Source organism: Cibotium barometz, chromosome 36 (assembly GCF_041138505.1).
Source record: "Cibotium barometz isolate CiBa-2024 chromosome 36, ASM4113850v1, whole genome shotgun sequence".
NCBI lineage: Eukaryota > Viridiplantae > Streptophyta > Polypodiopsida > Cyatheales > Cibotiaceae > Cibotium > Cibotium barometz.
In genome coordinates, this window is record NC_141081.1 from 28,180,242 (window position 1) to 28,205,354 (window position 25,113).

Genomic DNA, 25,113 nt, shown 5'->3' on the forward strand with positions numbered 1-25,113 from the left:
TTCTAGCAATTTGGTGGTATGATCGAGTACCTTCTAGGAAAGGCCAACCCACTGGGCTGATGCTTTGAGCAGGAAGAGAAGAGTGACATTGATTCAGACCACTAGACTCGACCTTGTTGGTACGGGACTAGATGACATGAAGCACACGTACGCAGATTCCGAGGAATTCGGTACACATTGGGAGCAAGCATTGGATGCCATAGGACCATGCTACTTTTTGATACAAGATGGTTTGCTTTTACAAAGGCCGACTTTGTGTCATGAAGTCGTTTAGGGCAGCTCTTCTCCATGATGCCCATGACGCCATCACTGGTGGTCACCGGGACATGAATTCGACTTTGGATAAGCTAGAGTAATGCTAGTTCGTATTGTGAGCCTTTTCGCCCCTGCCCGCCTATTCGCTCTGCGCCCCCCATCTCTCTCTCGCTGTTCCTCTGCCCGCCTTTTCCCACCCACCCTTCCTCAGGCCCCCAAGGCAGCAACATAACTCTCTCTGTTGAATCTCTTCTCTCTTCTCTCTTCTCTCTTTCCCCTACATGGCTTGAACCCCCCCCCCCCTCTCTCTCCCTGCTGCTGCTGTTTCGCGCTTGTGTCATGGATTAATTTCCAATCCATTGGCATTGGCATTGGCTATGGGAAATTTTGCAAAAAGTCATGGCCAAGACCGGGTTTAAAGAGGAGCTCATGAAAGTGGAGGACAAGCTCGGCACAATTATCAAAGAAAACAAGAAGATGGTCGACTCTTCCATTACCGTCATAAACCGCCTCTCCAAACTCGAGAAGGGATTTGACAAAATCCAAGAGCTCGAGTTGAGAACATCCAAGCAAGAGGCTGAGATTTCAGCCTTAAAGGAGGAACTAGTGGAGGCCACACTGCATGCTAAAAGTCAAGCGGCTGAAATCTCAGCCCTCAAAAAGGAGTTGGAAGCCACTTCAAAAAGCAAGCTTGAGGATGGAGAATTTCAGCCCTCCTTTATTGAAGAGCTGAATACCATCAAGGAACAAATGAGGATCATTCGAGAGGAGGAGGAGCAACATAAAGAGAAGACATCTTCATGGGTGGAGGTGATCACAAAGACACAAAAGAAGATGGACGAGGCCGAGAAATGGATCGAGGTTGCCAAGAAAGGGAAAGGTAAAGAATCGCCACCCATCCCCACTCCCACCATCATCAACATGACCCTTGAAGAGGAGCAAAGGAGGAAGACCCGAGCCTTACATGTACGAGTGTCCGGTCTAAAAGACTGTGATGATGCGGAAGGGGAAACCAAGGAGCTCTTCTCTATGATGGGCATTGAAGCCACGCACACAACGGCATGGAGAGTGGGAAAGAAGAGAGAAGGTAGTGGCGAATCTTCTAAGGAGAGAGCACTTATCATTCGTTTCCCCTCCATGGAAGCGAAGGACTTCTTGAAGAGACGTCCTACACTCAAGAAGACGGGAATATTTCTTGGAGATGACCTCACACTCTCGCAACTTGCCCACATGAAAGAAGTTATGCCCGAGATAAGGGCAGCCCGAGAGAAAGGGAAAGTGGCCTTCTATAGAGATGGTAGAGTGGTGATTATGGAGAGGCGCTCTTCATGACGGCGCGAGACCTATGGTACTACACTCAAAGTTGCTACTTGGAATTGTAATGGATCTCTACGCCTTGATGTAGGGGCTTTTGAGGATAGTTTCATTGGGAGGGACATCATCTTCTACTGTGAGATGCATCAGGCTCCTGGACAGTCCATGCCACATGTTAGTGGATACCGATGGGAGACAGCTTGTAGACAGGAGACTCATTCAGAGCATAGATGACGGTGCTCAGGAGGAGTGGCAGTATTGTTTAGAGAGGAGCTACAGCCACTGATACATATAGTCCGCAGAGATGAGCAGGCTAGGTACATGTGGGTTAGACTGAGGGCAGAGACGGGCAGATATCTCTACATTGCTATATGCTATTTTGCTCCTAGTACATCAGTGTATGCATCACCTAGCGGGCAGTCTCCCTTTTCTATTTTGGATGATGACATTTGGGAGTTCTCCAGGGATGGTGACATCATTCTCTTGGGGGACTTCAATGCCAGGACCGCCCATAACCAGACAGTATTTTATGATACCTCAGAGGAGATGTTGAGGGAGCTTGATGTTAGGGATATGGGCCTATCTAGACTCTCACAGGATGAGGAACATACAGTGTATGGGCGGTATTTGATAGACATGGGGACTGCACATGGATTGGCCATCCTGAATGGCCTACAGAGATTCCCGACATCGGGCGGTTTCACTAGCTTTCCACATCGGCATGGTGCTATTACAGTGGACTATGTTATGGCTCAGCCCAGTCTCATTCCCTCTTTTCAGGATTTTATGGTAGGCACTAGGCCGGTTGGAATAGCAGTGGATCATGCTATCTTGTCCTTCACTCTCGCATTTCAGTTCAGCACCGCTCCATTGGGACAGGTCTCCACACACACTCGTTATACCTTTACGAGGGAGACTGACACCGTGTACACGGATGAGATATACAGACGCTTATGTGCCGAGGAGCCGGGACGGCCATTAGATGAGCTCACTCAGATATTGATAGAGACGCTTCATGCTGCAGCATCAGAGGCATATCCCCATAGTCAGCCTACACGGAGACGATTTGGGAACATGCTCCAGAATAGTTGGTGTGATGAGGAGTGCAGAGAGAGATGAGGATCAGATTACAGAGAGAGGTGCTCATAGGTGTTACCACTCACAGACAGTCACGGATTACCTTTCGGCACCTAGTGCGACGGAAGAGGAGGGCTTATCTTGCTCAGTTAGAGAGGGATTTGTACCAGTTATTTATGAGTCAGGACTCAGGCGAGGCATGGAGACTATTCCATGAGCATTCACCATCACCAGCCATTACCTCCACAGAGATTTGGGGTGAGTATGCAGCATCCCTGTACACAGCAGCAGGACAGCCGCCCCTGCCAGACCCATCGGAGCCATGCCCAGAGACATGTGCTTTCTTTACTGCTGAGATGGTAAGGAAAGCTATTGACAGGATGAGGACTGGGAGAGCATATGATCATGATGGTTTGGTAGCAGAGCACTTTATTCATGCCAGAGATATGCTTGCAGAGCTTATTGCTATGATGTTGAACCGAGCCATGTGTGAGGGTTTTCCTGAGACTTGGAATATGTCCACGATTGTGCCTATCTTCAAGTCAGGGGATCCCATGCTTCCTGGGAATTATCGTACCATCATGATTGGTCACACATTGGCTAGATTATATGCATCTATTCTTGAGCAGGAGTTGAGTAGATGGGCAGAGAGAGAGGGCATACGTGCATCAGGGCAGGCAGGGTTCACGAGAGGTTTCTCCACTCTTGACCATATCTTGACACTCAGAGCTATTATTGAGGACTTATATGGCAAGAGGATTTATTGTTGCTTTGTGGATTTCCGCAAAGCTTTTGACACAGTACCGAGAGCCAAACTGATGCGCAGACTACAGGAGATGGGAGTGCCCACAGAGCTGATTTGGGGAATCATGGCTTTATACAGGACAGTTGTGGGGCAGGTACGTACTACTCAGGGTATATCTGAGATGGTTCACTCCACTATTGGGGTGAAACAGGGCTGCCCCCTTTCTCCCACCTTATTTGGGATGTATGTGGATGAGGTTTCGGACTATGTAGAGCGGGAGGGTGACAGAGGAGCACAGCTAGCATGGACATGGATTCCGCTGTTATTGTATGCTGATGATATTGTGCTGATCTCAGATTCTCCAGAGGGGATGCAGCGTCATTTGGATGCATTGCACACGTTTGCAGAGGACAATGGATTGTTAACCTTGGTAAAACCAAGGTGATGGTATTTAACACCACAGCACAGTGGGTTAGGAGGTCAATACCCACCTTTACATATGGTCAGGAGACAATGGAGTATACAGATGCATATACTTACCTTGGTGTGGTTTTTAGTGGCCCACTATTTTCCTTGAGGAGAGCAGCGGAGACCAGATTGACCAGAGCTTATGCAGCATTGGGGAGACTAGAGAGGATGTGTTCGCAGGTTCAGTTTCAGGAACCTCGAACAAAGCTCTGGCTCTTTGACACTTTGGTTACTTCAGCCATGCTATATGGAGTGGAGATATGGGGACCCTCAGTGGACCACCACAGCCGAGCTGGTAGCACTGATGGATGGAGACGTATGGAGAGGTCCTTGGTTTCTATGATTTCCCGGATGATTAGGGCCAAGGCGTCCGTACCACATGATATTATCCGTGCAGAGATGGCTGCCCCCCCATTGGTAGTAGAGGCACTCACTCGATTAGTCTCCTTTATACATAACACTTGGGCTCTCCCTAGAGACAGATATGCTCGCTTAGCCCTGGAGTCTTCACGACAGTTGGCATCACAGGGAGACGGATCATGTTGGTATGCACAGATGACAGCTTGGTTCCAACTGCATGGCTTTAGTATGGACAAGCTACCTCCATTTCAGTACTCCCTGGATGCACCCTCCCTCTCTCTCACACGGGCAGAGATTACCAGAATTATCAGGCAAGACTTGACTCAGCTGGACACTAGGAGGACATGGATACAGCCGACACACGAGCTTGGTACGAAGATGGCTTTCTATAGAGATCATCTTCTCTAGCTCATGGAGGATGGGTTTGTGATTAGACCCAGCTACATAAATACTCATCTTTCTCATGGGGTACGGTGTGCTATTGGTCAGATGCGCACATCCTCACACCAACTAGAGATTGAGACTGGCAGATTCAGAGGAGTACCAGCTGAGGCCAGGATTTGTCAGCTGTGCCAGATGGAGCCAGAGACAGAGTTACATTACATATGTCACTGTCCAGTATATTATGAGATACGAGGCCGTTTTCACTGCCTGTTCAGAGAGGGCTTCGAAGCACTTTCTAGAGTCATGAGATACCAGGATCAGAGATGCCTCGGATTGTACTTGCTGGAGCTGCGTAGACATAGAGAGGGTCTCCTGAGAGGGAGTGGATCAGAGAGGGAGAGACACCTACAGAGGCAGATTACAGACTTCTTTCGACCAGAGATTGAGCAGTCAGGCCAGCAGGCATTGCAGCTAGCCCCAGAGTACAGCCGCACCAGAGGTACATTGATTGATCGGGCTATAGAGCTGGGGCGGTCTAGGCGCCCCAAGATGAGAGGCCCATCTCGACACCGCGGAGACTACAACAGAGGATCAGGACCATACTAGCACGGCATGGGAGACGTCTAGTCAGAGTACTCACCATGGAGGACATTGAGGATATCCGCCATCGACCAATGAGAGACATCTTTGGATAGTGATGTGTATGATGTTTACCTTTGTTGTTGGAGTTTTCCTCCCAGATGTTATCCATTAGGAGCTCCTAGTACCGTACTTTTCCTCATAGTTGTTTCAGTTTCAGTTAGTTGTTTAGTTGTTTTTAGCTTTCCTTACACAGACATTGTATCAGATCCACCAATTGTTGTAACCTTTTTGGTCTCATAGGTCATTTTGGCCTTCTGAAGACGTTAATATATCATTTCATTTCATTTCATTTCATTTCTCTCTCTCTCTCTCTCTCTCTCTCTCTCTCTCTCTCTCTCGCTTCTTCCATGGCTTCCCCCTTGCGCAACCCGATGAAGGCGACCTTTATGGTCACAAACAAGAGGATAACAAATGTGGAAAAGGAGATGAAGGAATGGAAGGCGGAGATGGAGGGATGGTGGAAGGAGAAAGCCAACTTTCTCCAAATGGTATTCAATGAGGGTACGCGGTGGAAAGAGGAGAAGAAGGACCTCATAGTAGAAGTCAAAGACCTTCACGGGGAAGTCAACACGCTCAAAGGAGTAATTTCAGCTCTTCAGAGGGAGCTTGGAGAGGCTAAGGCAAATGGTGGACTTGAAGAAGGTAAAATTCAGCCATCCATGATAGAAAGCTCAAGGTTATCAAGGAACAAGTACGGGCAATTAAGGAAGAAGAGAAGCAACACGAAGCAAAGACTTCCTCATGGGTGGAAGTCATCACCAAGACTCAAAGGAAGATGGATGAAGCGGAGAAGTGGATAGAGGTCGCCAAGAAGGGTAAAAGTAAGGAGATAACAACCCCTACACCTACAATCATTAACATGACTTTGGAAGAGGAACAACGAAGACGTACACGTGCTTTGCATGTGAGGATTACCGGTCTTAAAGACGGGGATAAAGTTGAAGAGGAGGTGAAAGAGCTTATGGTGTTGATGGGGATTGACAGTCCGGCACACGCAAAAGCCTGGAGAGTGGGCAAAAAAAGCGGAGGCAACGGGGAAACATCAAAGGAAAGAGCTCTCATACTTTGCTTTCCCTCTGTTGAGGCGAAGGAGTAGTTCTTGAAGAGGCGACCCACTCTAAAGAATACATTTTTCTTGGTGACGATCTTACTCTTTCACAGCTTATATGAAGGAAGTCATGCCAGAGATTAGGGCGGCAAGAGAAAAGGGAAAGATAGCATTTTATAGAGAAGGGAGGGTGGTCATCGTGGAGCGACGCTCTACATGACGGTGCGAGACCTATGGGACCAAATTAAAGCTGGCAGCCTGGAACTGCAATGGATCCCTTAGACTTGATGTAGGCACCATTGAGGACAGCTTTAGAGATAGAGATATAGTCTTCTACTCGGAGACTCACCAGGCCCCTAGTCGTCAGATGATGCCATAGGTGAAAGGATACAGATGGGAGACAGCTTGCAGAGCAGGGACGAGATCGGTACACAGTAGTAGAGGATCAGGGGGGGTGGCAGTTCTTTTCAAAGGAGCTGCTGCAACCGCTTCTACACATCGTTCGGAGAGATGATCAGGCCAGATATATGTGGGTGAGACTGAGGGCCGACACAGGCAGATTCCTGTATATTGCCATATGCTATTTTGCTCCTAGTACATCGACATATGCAGCACCTAGAGGGCAGTCTCCTTTCTCTGTGCTAGATGATGACATATGAGAGTTCTCTAGGGATGGAGACATCATCCTGTTAGGGGACTTCAATGCCCGGACGGGCAACCGCGAGACAGCCTTTTATGATACCTCAGAGGAGATGCTGAGAGAGCTGGACACTCTGGATATGGGATTAGACAGACGCTCACAGGATGTGGAGTGCACAGGGTATGGGAGATATTTGGTAGATATGGGGACTGCACATGGGTTGGCCATACTTAATGGCTTGCAGAGGTTTCCGTCAACAGCTGGATTTACTTGCTTTCCACATAGACATGGTGTTAGCACAGTGGATTATGTTATGGCTTTGCCGAGCTTTGTTTCATGTATTGAGGACTTCACAGTTGGATCTCGGCCCATTGGGGTAGTAGTGGATCATGCATTGTTGACATTGACCATCTCTTTTCACTTTACCACAGCTCAGAGGACACGAGGGGCAGATCACACTCGATATACTTTTACTTCAGAGACTAATGCTGTCTACAGAGATGGGATTTATAGACGTCTGTACACAAAGGAGCCAGGGAGACCTTTGGAGGAGCTGACCCATATACTGACAGAGACTTTACAGAATGCAGCGAGAGAGGCATATCCACATACTCAGCCTGGACAGAGACAGCGTTCTGGGTGTATGCCCCAGAACAGCTGGTATGATGAGGAGTGCAGAGAGACAAGAGCCCGACTGCAGCGGGAGGTTGCTTGGGAGTCACTACTCACCGACAGTCACGTATTGCCTTCCGGCGCCTTGTGCGAAGGAAGAAGCGGGCCTTCCTTGCTCAGCTAGAGCAGGAATTATACCAGTTGTTCTTGAGCCAGGATTCGAGAGAGGCTTGGCGTTTGTTTCATGAGTCCTCCCATGCTTTGGCCATCACTTCTACAGAGGGTTGGGGTAGTTATGCAGCATCTCTATATACAGTTCCTGGACAGACACCTTTTCCTGACCCGCCAGCACCATGCCCACAGACATGTACTTTCTTTACTGCAGAGATGGTAAGGAAGGCCATTGATAGGATGAAGACTGGGAGAGCATATGATTCCAGAGTCATGGGGTACCAGGACCAGAGGTGTTTGGGATTGTTCTTGCTTGAGCTCCGAGATATAGAGATAGCCTGCTTAGGCGCACAGAGAGCGATACTCAGAGACACATTACAAACTTCTTTAGTCCAGCCATCACTGCGCCAGATGGACCACAGCAGCAGCAGGACATGGATACCGCCCACACCAGCGGTACACTGATTGATCGTGTGATTGAGCTTGGGTGGTCCAGACGCCCACGACTACGGAGGAGGGCATCCCAGCATAGACGGAGGTTGCAGCGGCGGATTCAGATTATTCTTGCGAGACATGCGGGACACCCAGTTAGGGTGCTGACCACAGAGGATATTGAGGAGATCTGCTAGCGTCCGATGCGGCACATATTATGAGATGGAGGCACCTCCATAGTGTACCCCCCGTCCCACATGATATTGTATCCCCTCACTGTACTCCACTCACCTCCATAGTGTACCCCCCCCCCCCCCCCCCCCCCCTCACTATATTCACACCCTATAAGGGTTTCTGTTTACCTTCCAGTTCCAGTTTCATTTTCTAGGTGCAAGTAGTATCATCTTTATTTTTCATTTTCTGGTTTTTTTATCCAGACATTGTATCAGATCCCACCGTGATGTAACTTTTTGGTCTCATAGGTCATTATGGCCTTTTGAAGATGTTAATATAACATTTCATTTCATTTCATTTCTCTCTCTCTCTCTCTCTCTCTCTCTCTCTCTCTCTATTTTCTACACATCTTCTTCTATGTTGTGCGTTATATTTGTGGTGAATGATTGTTGAATTCTGAGCATTGAAGTTATTGATTCTTCCACTGAGTTTCTACATGTTACAATATAAAGGTTCGAATCTGCATGAGAGCGGCATAGGCCAAGATTTTGAAAGAACTCATCAATCCCTTGGTACCAAGCCCATGAAGCCTGCTTCAGACCGTACAGGACTTTCTTCAGCCGATACACCTGGTCTTGTCTTCCTGGAAGCTCGAATCTAAGTGGCTCTTCAACATACACCAAGCTCTCCATTTAGGAAAGCCGATTTGACGTCCATTTGGAATACAGGCCATCTATGATGTCTTGCAAGAGCAAGACAGTGCAAATGGTAGTCATCCGAGCCGTTGGAGCGAAGGTCTCATCAAAGTCGACCCCAGGGTGCTGAGCATAGCCCTTTGGCAACCGACCTCACCTTGTGCTTGTCCAAGCTACCATTAGCTTTATACTTTGTTTTGAAGATCCACCGCACACCAATCACCTTACGCTGGCCTAGGCACCAAAATCCAAGTGCCATTTCGTTCTATAGAATCCAACTTTGCTTGCATAGCACGATGCCAAGCCTCATGTGAAGGAGCCTCAACCACAGAAGTGGGATCAGAAGGACCATGAATAATAGAGGACATAAGAGCATAGTTAACAAACAAGTTTCCCTCATGAATTTGTCTCCCTGCAAGTTTGGAAGATCGCCTAAGCGTACCAAGCAGAGTAGCAGAAGGAAGCTCTCTGAACCCAGAATCACGAATTGTCTAGGCACTGGTTTGCTCGAGCTTTCTGGAGGAGGAGCAGAATCATCATCATTCATTCGGAGGATCCACAGGGGAAATCTGTGCTGGAGGTGTAATAGGAGTAGGGGTAAGAGAAAAGGAGGCAGAGAAAGAAGCTCATCACCCCCCCTCTGGAGATGCAGGAGTCTTGTCAACACCACATCTCGGCTCAGAACAACTTTGCCAGCGTGCTGATCATAAAGGCAATATGCTTTGGACATAGAACTATATCCAAGAAAAGTCATACGTTGAGACTTCGATTCCAACTTAGAGCAATGCTCCTTAGGCACATGTACATACGCTGAACAACCAAATACCCACAAATGAACAACAAACTTGAAAGCCTCATATGGAGTTTTATCTGGAAGAGCAGCTGTAGGAGACCTGTTTTGAATATAGCTAGCAGTAGAAGCTACCTCAGCCCAGAAACGTCGAGGTAAAGAGGAGTGCTCCATGATAGCCCGATTCTTCCTCTCTGCAACTCTATTCTATGATGGAGAGTATGCCATGGTTAGCTGTCTCCGAATTCCCTGATCCTTGCAATACTACTGAAACTCTTGGGATGTAAACTCATCCCCTCTGTCAGTCCTGAGAGCCTTGACCGAAGAACCGGTTGCTTTCTCCACCTTAGTCCTCCAATCACGAAAGTGCTGAAAGACCTCATCTTTGGTCTTCAAGAAGAAAACCCAAGCAAATCTGGAGAAGTCATCCACCATCACAAGCATGTGCAATGCCTTACTCAAAGACGCGGTACTCATCGGACCACACAAGTCTGCATAAACAAGAGCAAGTGATGTCCAAGATCTGAGTCGCCTCTTTTGGAAAGGCGGTTGGGTGTTTCTTTCCTTGTAAGCAAGAGGAACAGAGCCTTGATGGTTGAGAAGTTGATAGCTCAAATGGCCAAACCGAGCATGCCAAAGAGCTGAAGAAGAATTGTGAGAGATCAAAGTGGTCAATTTGTATAAGCCACTATCCTGGACTCCCTAGCCAAGATATTACCAATCTCCTTTTTACGAATAATAATTGACCGTCGAGAGAAGACCACCTCTGTAGCCTGAGTTGTAAGGGCACTCATTGACAGAAGGTTAAATGCTGAATTCGGAATGGACATGGCACGCTCCTCTTGTCGTCAGAGGAGCGTGCCATGTCCATGAACTGGTACGGAAGAAGAATCATCCAAGGTGATAGTGCCTGACATGGCAGTAAAGTCCTCGAACCAATCCCAATGGCGTGTCATGTGAGTAGTAGCTGCCAACCACAATCCAAGAGAAGCCACAAGCGCCAGTGCACTAGAAGTACTGGCTAATAGGAGAATACCATCATCCTTCTTGGACTGGGACACCGCTATAGAGATAAAGTCCTTTCTTTCTTCATCCCGCTTCTTGTAACATTGGGGCTGTTTATGACCCTTCTTGCCATAGTAGTGACACTCTACGTCCTTGTTTTTAGAAGATTTGTCGTTTTCTCTGTCTTTATCGTTGTCGTTGTCCTTGGAGCTCTTGTCAGAAACTCCCTTTCCCTTTCTATTGATTCTGACTCTTCCCTTAATCTCGAGCAGCCAAAGCTCCATCAGAACCACCAGAGGTGCTGGTCTGCTTCTCAAAGCGAGACTCAATTTGCATAATGGAGGGAAGTACTTCCTCCCAAGTAACTGGTGTCACAATTGTGACTTATCCTCTCTTAATTATCCTTAATTATCCTTAATTACTCTTAATCATTGAAAGGACACCAGTGAAGGGTCACACCTTGTCACATGGGTCATCACCAAAAGACATGTCTCTTCAAAGGGACACATCTATTGACTAAAGGACACATCTGTACGTCCAAAGGACATAACTATTCATTCAAGAGTCACATCCTTTCGTCAGGGATGTGCCTCTTCATTTGTACCTCTTCAGGCCCTATTTAACAAGGCCTTGTGTCTCAATGCAACAACACACAGCTTTCCGCTAAAAAAAAAGAGTGATATTTCCGTGTTCAAGAAACCCGGCATTTCAAAAAAAAAAAGGTAGTATTTCGGTATTCAAGAAACCCGGCATTTCATTCTTCTCCGGGCATAGCATTCTTCGGGAGCCAACATTACCTTCTATGGGCTGAAGACACCCACTCACAGTTACTGGACATACTTCACCATTTTCCAGTAAATCTCCATTATTGCAGTAGCTTATAGTGGACGAAGGAAGTTACGAGCTCAATTACATTCAAGACTCTCCTTGGGCACCTTCTCCGGCGACACCTCTAGTGTCTTCTCCCATACTTGACTCCCCACCCCGCATCTTTCGAGTACAGGTAGCTACACCTACCCCAGAGCCTTGCCAGTACGACGTGTCGATCTTTGTGGTTACAACTCTGGAGGAATACGTGCACCATTATACCTTTCTTTTGGAGCAATGCCCATACGTGGGACTCTCCATTCCGGTGTGCCGAATCCTCTTGCACGAGCTTGGTCTCTACCCAGAGGGACTACCTTCTTTGTTTACGTTAAGTGTTGCCTCACCTGACTATTCTCCTCGGACACCTACACCAGCACCCCAGAGTCCTAGCTTGATCACGTACCTGCTGATCCTCCCGCTACACTGGGTGGTCTATTCCTGCTCCCCCCTTGACAATCTAGCTCCGACCTTTCTCCATGGCATCGACTCGCGCTCCAAGGGATGGTTCTCACTAGGGCACAAAAGCTCCAACAGGAGATACAACAGCGCAATCCAGTTCCATCTCTTACCATGGCGGATGAACCAATCGTTGAGGACGAACCTGTTCTCAACTGATGGCAGCAAGAGATGCAGACCCAGATGGCGGCCATGCAAAGTCGATTCTAGAAGACTTTGGAGACTCTCACGTTGCAAATGCAGCAGATGGAGTCTCGACATTCTTAACCTGTAAGTTCTACGGCTTCAATCGACGTACCAGTTCCAGACACCGTCATGGTACCCCTCCTCCGAGGTAGAAGCTGATGACCTAAAAGTTATTTATCGCTTGTTACAAGCATCAAAAACTAAGAAATTGGACATTAAACCTCCTGAGTCCTTTTTCGGCCAACGCAATAAGTGAACACTTGATCAATGGCTGTTCAAGCTCCGCTTGTACTTTGAGTCCTTACTGATGCAAAAAAGATTACCTTCGCCGCGTCTTTGCTGAAAGACAATGTATTCTTATGGTGGCAACGACGACTGTCTGATGGAAAGATTGTCAGCATGTGGGAAAAATTCGAGCGCGTCTTTCGTAAGCAATTCATACCTGCCATGCAGATTTTCAAGCACGATCTTGCTTACGCCATTTGATCCAAACCTGATCATTGACGTCTTATATCTCACAGTTTATCAGCTTGGTACTGGAGATTCCAATATCGTCCCCAGAAGACAAGCTACATGCTTTTGTCCAGGGAGTTGCCCACTCATCTTCACAAATATGACTGAGTCGACCTCACAGTTGCTATTCGCTATGCTGAACGCATAGCTGATATCCTAGTCACACCACGGGGATCTTCGTCGCTCTTCTAATTTCGGCAACGGTAATACATTCATTCGTGATGGTTTCAAATCTTTTGGCGGTTCTCAACCTCGATCCACTTCTCTGCAGCAGTCATTCTAGCAATTGCGCCAAGAGGACAAGTCATCTTTTAATCATTCTGAGCGTCAGCAGTTCTTTCAACCACGTGCATCTGATCGTAGACGAGACTTTGGACGTGACCAGTCTCGCACTCATCATCCTGCAATAGCTTCGCCTTCTTGTGAACAAGAAAAGACAGGATTGTGCACAATTTAAAATGGCAACCATAGATGGTTTGAATGCCCTAAATGACCCAATGCTCCTCAAAACCGTAATGTGGAATCTTTGACTTCAGAAGATTGCTCTGATAAAAGGAAAACATGCAGTAGCTCATGCACTTCATGTTAGTTCTAACCTTGGGACAACCATGACATACTTTATTGAGTCATCGAGGATTCTTCCAGCATAACTTCAGAAGAATAACAAGATGATATTAAAAAGTCCTTGAATTCTTTATCTCAACATGATGAGTCACCAATGATGGACTTCTTTGAAGACAGAGATTACAAAAGCGGATATAACACTTGTTTCAACCTTACCCACATGGGATGCCGCAGTTGATATCAAGCAAGAGGATAATGTTTTCAACATTGCAGAGAATTTCACACATTCTTCTAACAACTTGGATGAGTACTTTACTACTATGAAGCGGAACGCTTCAACAGATACTATTCAGGTATTATTGAGAGAATTCATGGTTGAATCTTCATATTCTTTGCAACATAGCCAAGTTAACTTCAAGCCTAACATTTGGAAGTAGACAAAGAAGAAGACATTAAAGAATGATGCTACAACTTGGGACAATAGAGGAAACTTGTTTAATATTTCTTAGTGCAAGCTTTGCTACAAGCATAAATGGCCTAATGACAAAGAAGTTCAACAACATCAGAAGTCATTTATATAACCGCGGATCTTATTTTAAGTGGGAGGGAATGTCACGGTTGTGACTTATCCTCTCGTAATTACCCTTAATTATCCTTAATTACTCTTAATCATTGAAAGGACACTAGTGAAGGGTCACACCTTGTCACATGGGTCATCACCAAAGGACACGTCTCTTCAAAGGGATATCTATTGATTAAAGGACACATCTCTACGTCCAAAGGACATAACTACTCATTCAAGAGTCACACCCTTTCATCACGGATGTGCCTCTTCATTTGTACCTCTTCAGGCCCTATTTAACAAGGCCTTGTGTCTCAATGCAACAACACATAGCTTTCCGTAAGCATCTTACTTTTCAGTGTTAAGTCTTTTTAATCATGTCTTTAATCACTAATAGATTGAGAAGTCCTCACAAACTGAAACAACCTGAGGAGAAGAAGCAAGAGACTAAAATTACGCATCAAACCTCTCTGGAAGCTTGGAGAGAAGGTGACTAACCGCCCAAGAACTGAAGATGCTGTTGAAAGAAGACGAAAGGGACGACGGAGCCGGAGAAACGAGATAAACAGAGAAGCTACGGATGAGAGCGAGGAGGGGGGGGGGCAGGCTGAGTGCAGGCGAGCAGAGGGGGGGACGGGCGCAAGCAAAAAGAGCAGCAGGGGGGAGAGAGGGGGCCCTGTAGGGACAAGGGCACGTGCAGGGCGAGGGGGCAGCTGGGGCGAAAGAGCAACAAGGGGGGGATGGAAGGAGGGGTGCTAGCGAGGACAATGCGGGGAGGGGGAGCACGTGCAAGCAACGTAGTAGGGGGGAGCGCTCTCCCCATTAGGAGAACAAATAAGAAGCTTCAAAGGAGACACCACCGGAAAAGAAAGTGTCCATGAAGATACCACTGCAAAAGAAAGTGTCCAAGAAGACACTAAAAAAAAAGAAGAAATGCTCCCGCAAAGCACTTAAGTTTTCCTTCAAGAGCTGACAGAACAAAGCAGGCTACTAAAGTTAGGCGAAGGAAGTAGCAAAGCCTAAAGAGCACCCTAAAGAACAGCCTAAAGAGTAGGGTCCCCCAAATTTTGAATGCATGCTTCTTCTAATGGAGCAACAAAGATGACGCTAACTTTGAGGAACTAAAGGATGCAGGAAGCCAAACGCAGGGATGATGAAGACCAACACTAGGTAGAACGCGCGGCCCTGGAGCCTCAACATAAGCTTGATCAAGAAGCCCTACCTCTAGCATCAGTAGACACTAGCAGCCTTACAGCCAATTTGATGGCATAGTCTGATGGCAACACTTCCCAAACTGGCATCTGGGCCAGTTCCTTCACCAACCCATCCACCACCGTCATCCAAGCTCAACCAAACTTTAGTAAGTATGATGGTAAGTGTGATCATTCTACAGTCACTCACTTTATACATGAATTGGTTGCATTTTTTTTGCTGGCTAAGATTGCATATTCTCAAGATAAAGTCTATCTAGCGGCTCCACCCCTCACTGGGAAAGCGTTATTGCTTGGTGGCAGCATTGGTCGGGTCTTCGTACAAGATCCAACCACTAGCACAACTCAGTACGTAGGATACTTTTGTGTCCGGCCTCAAAGCTAGGTTTCTTCCACCCCAGTACGTGACCAATTTGGAGAATAAGTTTTACAGACTCTCCTAGAATGGATCTCCAGAGCTGATCTATTCCAACAAGGTCATAACCATGGCACAACAGTTTGGGAAGTTGAAAGAAGAGAAGCTGAAATAGTTTCTCAAGGGGCTGGATACAAACATCTGTACGGAATTTGAGCCTCAGTTGTTAGCATTTCATCCTTGTATGCTGCCCGTATTTGTTCCCTTTTCATGGCCCTTGATTGTGGGCTGGCCATCCCTATTTTTCCCTATTTTTCTAGCATTTTTCTAGGTCAGGTCTTTCATGACCGGTCGGCCAGCCCTCTACATATAGTTGGGCTGGCCTCTCTCATTCACATGTTCATTAGTAGTTGTTGTGTGTGGTTCATGTGTTGACACACTTGCCTCCTTCCATATCCTTCACTTATGAGCCTATTAGGTCTCTTGCTCAGGATTGTATTCATTCCAGTATATTCAGCCTTTTTGGCTTCATATCTCTCTCTCTCTTGCACTCTCAGTTCAGCACAATCTAGTGCTTCCTTTGCTTCCACTCTATGCACACTCTAAACATGGTATCATTGCTCTAGGCTTCTGCGTTTTTTCACCTCATCTTCAGCCCCTCCTTTCTGTGTTTTTTTTCTCTTTGATCTGCTGCTATCGGTCGAATTTCCTCTTCCTTGCACTTCATCGTTGAGGCAACAAGACAGCAGCCCCTTCTTGGCTGCATTTTCCTCTTTAGTGGACACATCATTTGCAAAGGGGGTTTGGTGTGGCTGGTTGCTTTGAGGCATCTTGGTACCTGTGTGGTGGACACTTGTTTTTCTTTGAAGTTGTGCATTTTTTCTGAGGATTGAGCTCGAGTACAGTGATGGCTGCTTCGACTGTGCTTCGTATGTTTTTTGAGTCTGCGAAGTTGGATGGTTCCAACTATACCTTGTGGAAGGTGAAGGTGAAGTCGGCTTTGCGTGGAGTGGAACTTTGGGACTGGCTAGTCACAGCTGCCAATGCCATCACCCCCGCCCTCTTTGTCGCCTCCCCTACCTCCTCACTCCCCACTCCCCCCTTCCTCCCCCTCCCTCCCCTCCTCCTCCTCCTCCTCCTCCATCCTCGCCTCAGACTCTTCCCGCAGCAATCCCCACAGCCCCGTCCTCTTCCTCTGAGCCCGCACTCCCCCCTCCTCTCCAGAGCACTTTCGTTGCCCTCTTGCAGCACCCGACCTGGACTGGAGACTGCCGGCGAGCTCCGTCGGTCGCTTGATCCATCAATTCTCGAAGTCGGTAGAGATGACCATCGTCGCTTCCCTGGTGAGGGTTCCCCCGCTAGAGTCCCTAGGTGGGGCCCCTAGGATCTTGGGGATGCTTGTGGATTATAGTTTCTTCCGATGTCTTTCGGTGGAAGGAGTTGATATTTTTGAGGAGACAATGGCTTCCATTCGGATCTGTGTGGTGTTTCATCATTCCAGATCTTCAACACCAAAGAGTGGCGTGATGATCTCCTTTCCCTTGAGTGTAGCCCCAAGGATGGAGTGGGATTCAGAGTCAGTGGATGCCACCATCCAGGGGCAGGCAATAGAGCTCTCACACCATCTCCATGATCATCTATGCATCACCGATGTGCACCCACCTCTGGCCCCTAGCTAGAATGGAGCTGGGAGGCTCATGCCATAGATATCAGACGGGGAGGTGGTGTCCTCCAGCCTGGAGGTGCTGCTCTTTGTATTCCTTCATATCTTAGTTGTAGTACCCCTCCCCACCTCTTATAGATACCTCCACTGTGATCGATGGAGCTTAGAGTATGCCTACTCTCGTGCTCGGATAGAGTAGTGACACATGGAGGACAGGATCCACATCCACTTGGCGCGCCTTCGCCCCAGGATTGATTGCGATTATTCCCCATCAAAACCCACGCCCAAGTATCTTCGAGTGAAGGAAAGTTCCGATAGTCCCGCCTCCCACAGAGATTGATATGCAGATAGTCTCATGGAACATTCAGGGTTTAGGGGAGCCTCAGTGTTTTTAGAGGCGAGGCATCCTCAGAGGAGAGCTTCACAAATCTACAGTTGAGGGACCCATCGACATTCTTTTCCTCCAGGAGGAGCACCATCTTCCCGAGGGGCATACCCGTTGCTGCGAGAAGATTTTACCAGGTAGGAGCCACACTTTTTGGTCTCTCTTTTGGCCCCTCGGGGACGTAGGGAGGAGTTTGCATTTCTGTCAGCAGCGAGAAGCTCTTGCCGGAAGGTCTCTTTTGGCCCCTCGGGGACGTAGGGAGGAGTTTGCATTTCTGTCAGCAGCGAGAAGCTCTTGCCGGAAGGTCTCATAGTCTCTGGGTGAGCGCAGTGGGTTACCATTGGGATTGGAGAGGATTGCGTGGGCTTCCTCAATGTTTATGCCTTGAACGTCGCAGCAGTTAGAGCCACCTTCTGGAGTACCATCCGTTAGTCCCTTCCTCAGGTTGACTTTTGGTGCATGGGTGGAGACTTCAACATGATTGAGTCAGCAGAGGAAAGACTCGAAGGAGGAATGGCTACAATCTCAGGCGCAGAGGACTTTGCTTGGGAGGAGTTAACCCTGGCACTTAAGGGACAGGACCCTTGGCACTTGCCAGAGTTTGGGCATAGCCCTGGGAGGTTGTGCTTCTCGTGTTTCGATAGGAGCAACAGTGGCCCCAACCTCTCTCAGCTTGATAGATTCTATGTGGATGAGTGGGCTTGTGGTCGCGGAGGTATGGTTGGTATCTTGGCGCACACCGCCTTCTCTGACCATGCTCTGGTTATTCTGTTCTTGGAGGACCCTGGGAGGTAAGGACAGGCATGTGAGCACTTAGGATCCCGGACAGCCTCTTTCAGGACCCAGAGATTTGCAACAGGATAGCGAAAATATGGGAGGGATTGGATTTTATCTCAGGCTCTGCCGCACATACCTTGGATGTCGGCCTTTGGAAGATTACCAGTTTTTTGCAAGAGGCAGCACAAAGCAAATTGGTGGGATTTCGCAAGCAAGAGAGGAGCATTCGGAGGGGTCTTGCTTCTCTCCAACGTCTTAAGGAGAGTTTCCCCGACAGTCCATGGATTGAGGGTCAGCTTGCTGCCGCCTGTACAGAGCTTAGATCCATCGAAGAGAGGAGGGTGGAGTACAAAAACCATGCCAAAGCCTCCTTCTGGACCTAGGCTGGAGATAGAGTCACTGGGGACTTCTTTGAGATTGCAAGCCCTCGAAGGCGGAGAGATGGTTTTCGCACATTGTGTGGCCAAGATGGAGCTATCGTCTCTCTCCCCCCCCCCCCCCCCCCCAATGTGAGGGCTATCACCACAGACTTTTCAGATCCCTCCTCACAGGTGCCCCATTATCCCCTTAGGTGGTGGACATGCGAGAGCGAGTCTAGCGGCACACAAGAGAGGTGGTTTCCCCTGCTCTTAGCTTTAGCTAGTCGAGTGGTGGTGGCGAACTAGGTCCTTGCCACCATGTGGTACATTACTTCCTGGTGGGCCTACTCTTGAGCATGCATTGGTGAGGTACATCGGTTGATCCGGAACTTCTTGTGGGCCGGCAATGAAGGGAGGCAAGTTGCCCAGGCCAAGGTGGCTTGTAGAGTGATCATTCAACCACAATGCAGAGGGGGCCTAGGCATCATTGAGCCCTCCATTCAGAGCCGCGCCCTGTTGGGCAAACTGATTGTTAGAGGACTCCTTCCCGGTGGTGAGCCTTGGAAGGACTTCCTCTTGGCCCGGAGTCTAGGAGGCCCCTGGCCGCAGAGCATCAGATGGATCTTCGCTGACATGCGGGCCCACGGATTTAGCCTAGCGTTTGAGGACAGATTTGCAGCCAGCCCATTACTTGCTTGGGATCACCTCAGGCCGCGGCCCTTAGGCAGCTAGCTCCGGTAGCTGAAGAGGAGCGTCTTCGGTGGCCCCTGATCTAGAACCCCTTGATTCGTTTACCTAGTGGCCATGTTGGGGGCCCGACCTCAAGTATTATGGGGAGCATTGAGCATAGGACCCACCAGATCCCTTGGGGATTGGCTTGCACATAGGAAGCTGCCCCTAGAGGCTTAGGAGAGAGGCCTGGCAGGGATCAGGGGTAGAGACAAACTCAGCCTCGACATCGACTCTGCTACTCCTCAGAAGTGGCTGACACCTATTCCAGACCCAGTCCCCCCACAGTGGCTAGGCGTGTTTACTAGGCATGATATTCTCTTGGCAGTCCATGGCAGAGATGAGAGTTATGGTTTGCTCACTTTTTCTATTGGTTCTCATGATAGATTAGAGAGATCAGAGTCCTTGTTGAAGGATTTCAGTGGCTGCACCTTACAGAGGGTGAGGGTGGTTGGATTTCAGGCTCGTGAGTGACACATAGACCCCCCATCGGCCAAGGTGGCCATGGAGAGACTCTGGCAATTATGGATTTGGGAGAGCCGGCCCCTCACACGCCTCCAGTGGGACCTGGGGGAGTGGACTTGGCATGATCCTGTAGATCGGGAGGAGACTCTGGATACCCCCTTTCTTGCATACACAGTACGGCTAGATCCCGCACCCCGACAGCAGCAGCACATTGGTAGTCACACGGCCTCTCATAGCGTTTTCTCTTAGATTTTTGGAAGAGGCTCGGGGACAGTTTTCGGCCTCACCCTCTTTCTTTGGCTGGCCGCACACAGAAGCTTGGCGGTTGGCACGTGGTTGGCCATTGCTGGTTAACTAGCAGCTTGTCCGAGGTTCAGCCACCCTTAGGAGTCTTAGCGACATTGCCTTTGGGATTGCCCGAGCATCTTCCCGATGGACATGACCTCGACCCGTATCATTACATGGGGCACTGTCGCTTGGGCCACAGAGGCTGAGGTTGCCAAGGATTGCGAGGAGGAAGGTGGGGGGCTAGCCCTTCAGGTCTCTCACCTTCGTATTTCGTCAGTAGTGGTCCCAGTCCCATCTACACATCACTGGGGACCGGGCTCATGCCAGAGATGGGAGATTTGTAATAGCATTGCAGCCTGGCATATATGGAGAGCTAGATGCAACGAAGCCATAGAGGGTACCCACACTCCGCTTGCGGAGTCCATCAGGAGCATTTGGCTTGACATCATCCATACCCTCTGCGGTCAGTGGGGGAAGTTGCAAGGTGGCTGAGACTGCATGCGGAAGCGGCAGGAAGCTTTCTTGAGGCTCTGGTGGCCTGGCCCTTTTCTCACCGATAGAGGAGGCGATCCCACTTGGCATTACAGACCACCTGTGTGAGATAGCCTTCTCCTCATAGAGTGGCCAGCTGGAGGGGAAGTGCATCTTTCTCCACCCTTTTGATTATTTGCGAGTTTGTATCTAGCCCTTCGTGGCTATTTTTCATTAACTAATAGAAGGATCGTTTTCCCGGGGAAAAAAAAAGATGCTAATCCATTTAAGAAATGGACTACTCTCAATGGAGTTGATACATAAGAAACAAGCACAAAAGAGAAGCCCAACACGAGATATGATTTGAACCGGGAATGAAGGAATAAAAAAGTCCAAGCTCATTGAAAGAGCTACCTAATTATCCAAATGTCACTATATGCATGATCCCATGGATCTCAGCAAATGAGATAATTCAGTGGCCCAAATGATGAAAATAACTAACAAAACGGTATCTGAAATGGTTGAAATAAAAACGTTTCATTACCAAGAATCTACAAAACACGCGGTCAAAAAACAGCAAAATTTGTAGGGGAACAATAACATAGAGAACAATGAAATTGGATGGCTCATTTGAAAATGTTGAAAAAGAAAACGAGTCCTGACTCCTCTCCGCCCTCCCTTTTAACTGAATTGGGGTCCTTTTTTCACCTTCACAACAAAACACCGTTTCAGTCGAAACATTTGAGAGGTCTCATCTGAAACGTTTTTGAACAGACTGAAACGTGTTTCAGTGCCACACTGAACTATATGTCCTATGACCACCTAATAGACTATGGTGTACTAAGTGCAATATGCAGGGCCCTAGGCCTCCCTAGCATGTGCACATAGAAACGTATCAACAAAGAACACTGTCAATGAATGTGATGAAGATCATGCGAATGGATCATGCTGATGAAGAATACACCATGGGAATATAAGGAATCTTGAGGGAATCTGTGGAACATATATTTGGAAATTCTCTTTGTTGAGTTGTTTTGCATTGTTTTTTTGTGGTAAATGCTCTGACATACCATTGAGCCTTTTCTGCGCAGGGGCAGCTTGAGAACAAGGGCATGGCAGGGCTTTATAGCTGGCAATTTGAGCCTTATGATATCTCACATTTGTTGGCGTGCACATGCATTTAACTAGTGCGTCATATCCTTGCACTTTGGGTTGGGCTTGATTCAAAACAGTTCCCCTGTTTTGTATCTAGCCTCCCTGTTGGCACGTCTATCCTAATCCGTTGCTATACTTGATCTAGATGTGGTTGTTAAGAGTGTCCTTGTTGATTTGTACAACAAAGGTGGGAACATGGAGTTGGCATCTAAGGCCTTTGAGTGTCTGCCGAATAGAAATGTGGTGTCATGGGGGGCAATAATATCTGGATATGCTCAGCATGGGCAGGGTGCAACTGCTCTTGATTTTTTTGAGAAAATGCAAGATGAGGGCATACAGCCAGACAGAATCATCTTCACCTGTGTCTTGAAAGTGTGTGGCAGCATTGTAGCCATTAGAGGGGGCATGAAAGCACATGGTCAAATCATTGAGAATGGGTTTCATACAGATGTTAATATTGGAAGCAGCCTTATTGACATGTATGCTAAGTGTGGTCGTCTAAAGGAGGCATGTAAAGTGTTCAATAGTATGTCGAATCGGAATATTGTGGCTTGGGGTGCCATGATGACAGGATACACCCAGCATGGGTTTGGCCTGCAAGCTCTTGAACTTTACCAAAAAATGCAGCAGCATGGTACAAAGCCTGATAGAGTTGCATTTTTGTGCCTTTTGAAAGCATGTAGCAGCATAGAAGCCATAGAGCAAGGTAAGCTGCTACATGATGAGGTTATCAGAGCTGGTTTGGAGTCTGATGTGGCTGTTGGGAGCACTCTTTTAGATTTGTATGCAAAATCCACAAATCTAAAGGAGGCTCAAGATGTGTTTGATGGACTGCCCAGGAAAAATGTGGTGCCGTGGAATGCATTAATGGCGGGATATGTCCAGCATGGGAATGGTTTTATTGCCCTTGATCTTTTTGAGAAAATGCAACAGGAGGGTATAAGGCCAACCAGGGTGACATTTTTGTGCATCATAAAAGCATGTGGTAGCATCAGAGCCATTGGGCAAGGAAGGCAGATACACAATCAGCTTTTGATTAGTGGGTTTGAAATAGATCTGGCCATTGGGAATACACTTATTGACATGTATGCAAAGTGTCAGAACTTAGAGGAAGCTCGTAATGTGTTTGATGTGATGGCTATACGAGATCATGTGTCATGGGGTGCCATGATTGCGGGGTATGTTCAGCATGGGCATGGCCTATTGGCTCTTGAGCTTTTTGAGGACATGCAAAGGCATGGCATCAAGCCAGATAAAGTCTTGTTTTCATCTATTTTGAAAGCATGTGGCACCACGGGGGCTATCGAGCAGGGGAAAATGATACACGACCAGGTCAAGAAAAGTGGGTATGAGTATGATGTGATCATTGGGAATACCCTTATTGACATGTATGCAAAATGCGGATGTCTAACGGAGGCACGTGAAGCGTTTAACAAATTGCCTACTCGAACTGAGGTTTCTTGGGGTGCCATGATTGCAGGGTATACCCTGCACGGGCTTGGTCTTCCTGCTCTTGAAGTTTTTGATAGAATGCAACGGGAGGGCATAACACCAGGCAATGCCATTTTCCCTTGTGCATTAAAAGCATGTGGCAGCATACAAGCTCTTGAATGTGGCACACAAATACATGATCATCTTATCAGAAGGGGGATCAAGTTGGATGTTATTGTTGGCAATGCTTTGGTTGACATGTATATAAAATGTGAGAGCCTTGAGGATGCCCGTAAGGTGTTTGATGAACTGCTGGTTCGAGATGTGGTGTCGTGGAGCACAATGATGGCAGGGTATGTGCAGGATGGGCAAGGACTTCCTGCCCTTAATCTGTACAGGCAATTGCAAATGGAGGGTATAATGCCAGACAAAGTTCTGATTTTGTGTGTTTTGAAAGCATGTGGCAGCGTAGGGGCACTAGAGATGGGCAAGCTGATGCATGATAGGGTGATCGAAAAGGTTCTTGAATCTGATTTGGCAATCGGGAACACCATTCTAGACATGTATGTGAAATGCAAGAGCCTTGAGGAGGCACAGAACGTATTCAACAAGTTGAGAGACAAGAATGTGGTGTCTTGGAATGCAATGATTGCAGGATATGCGCAGCATGGCTACTGCAAGTTGGCTCTGCAATGCTTTGATGATATGTTGTGCCAGAGTGTGAGGCCGGACAGTTGGACCTTCAGTAGTATTCTCACTGCATGCAGTGAGGCAGCTCTAGTGCAGAAAGGGTATCAGTATTTTAAGGCTATGAAAGAGGACCATGGCATCACACCTAGTATCGAGCACTTCAATTGCATGGTTGATCTCCTTGGCCGTGCCGGACGTTTGCCGGAAGCAAAAAAGCTACTTGAAACTATGCCTGTTCTGCCTGATATTACTACTTGGATGTCTTTGCTGACTGCCTGTCGGATATATGGCAATGTGGAGCTGGGAAGGCAATGCTTTAATGAAGTTACTCGGCTTGAACCTGACACTGCAGCTGTATACACCTTGTTGTCACACATGTATGCAGATTTTGACATGCATGAGGATGCCCAGAGGGTCCAAGAGCTGAAAAAATGTTCTAGTGCGTGGAAGAAACCTGGTAGGGCATGCATTGAGACTGGGCACATAGTGCAAGAGTTCACTGTGGGAGAAAAAACTGCTCTTAACAGTAGTAGCATGTATCAGAAGTCTCAGAGACTAGCAAGGCATTTAAAGGAACAAGGGTATGCTCCTAAGCTGGAGTTGATTTTTGAGTCTATGGAAAGTGAGAGCAGTATATTTCCACTCTAAATGTTTACTGTATTTTTGTCCCATTTCTCCCTATGCCTTTCAGTAAACTGAGGGGCGCTTCGCTAGCGTCTGTGGACAAGTGCCTGGACGCTCCAACAACCAATCATGAAGCTCCTTTTCTTGTGTCTAGGCAGCTGTGACTTAGCACGACGATAAACTGGCCGGTGGTCTGGTCCCTGCTGGCATGCCTAGTCACCGCCTCACCAGACTGCGGCTAGGGTGCAATGCCTCCCTCCAATCCGTGCTGAGCTATTGAGGTTGGTGGGTGGCCGTTTGCTTCGTCGAATGCGTAAAAGAGCCTGCTTATATAGACTCATGAGGAGGAGGCACCTAGAGGCCTAGAATCACTCCACCTTCCCTAAGATCTCTCACCTGACTCACCTAAAAGATGATGACTAGAATCAGGGAGTCACCTACTTGATCTCCACACAAGAATGAAGTAAAAAGAAGAGTCTTCTAACCTTAGATCACTTATTCTAACGTACCACTAAGGATTTCCCACAAAGGTTTACACTAAGGATGGATG

At 47.8% G+C, this 25,113-nt stretch overlaps 1 protein-coding gene across 1 annotated transcript in view; it reads left to right on the forward strand.

Moving 5' to 3' along the window:
* The window catches only part of LOC147617728 (pentatricopeptide repeat-containing protein At5g27110-like), a 59,306-nt gene extending 34,718 nt beyond the window's left edge, over nucleotides 1–24,588 (forward strand). The window contains exon 2 of the mRNA XM_086775979.1: nucleotides 21,755–24,588. Coding sequence (XP_086632105.1) covers nucleotides 22,014–24,587 — 2,574 coding nt within the window. The 5' untranslated portion in view covers nucleotides 21,755–22,013 and the 3' untranslated portion in view covers nucleotide 24,588. The remainder of the gene's footprint in view (nucleotides 1–21,754) is intronic.
* Nucleotides 24,589–25,113: the final 525 nt, after the last annotated feature.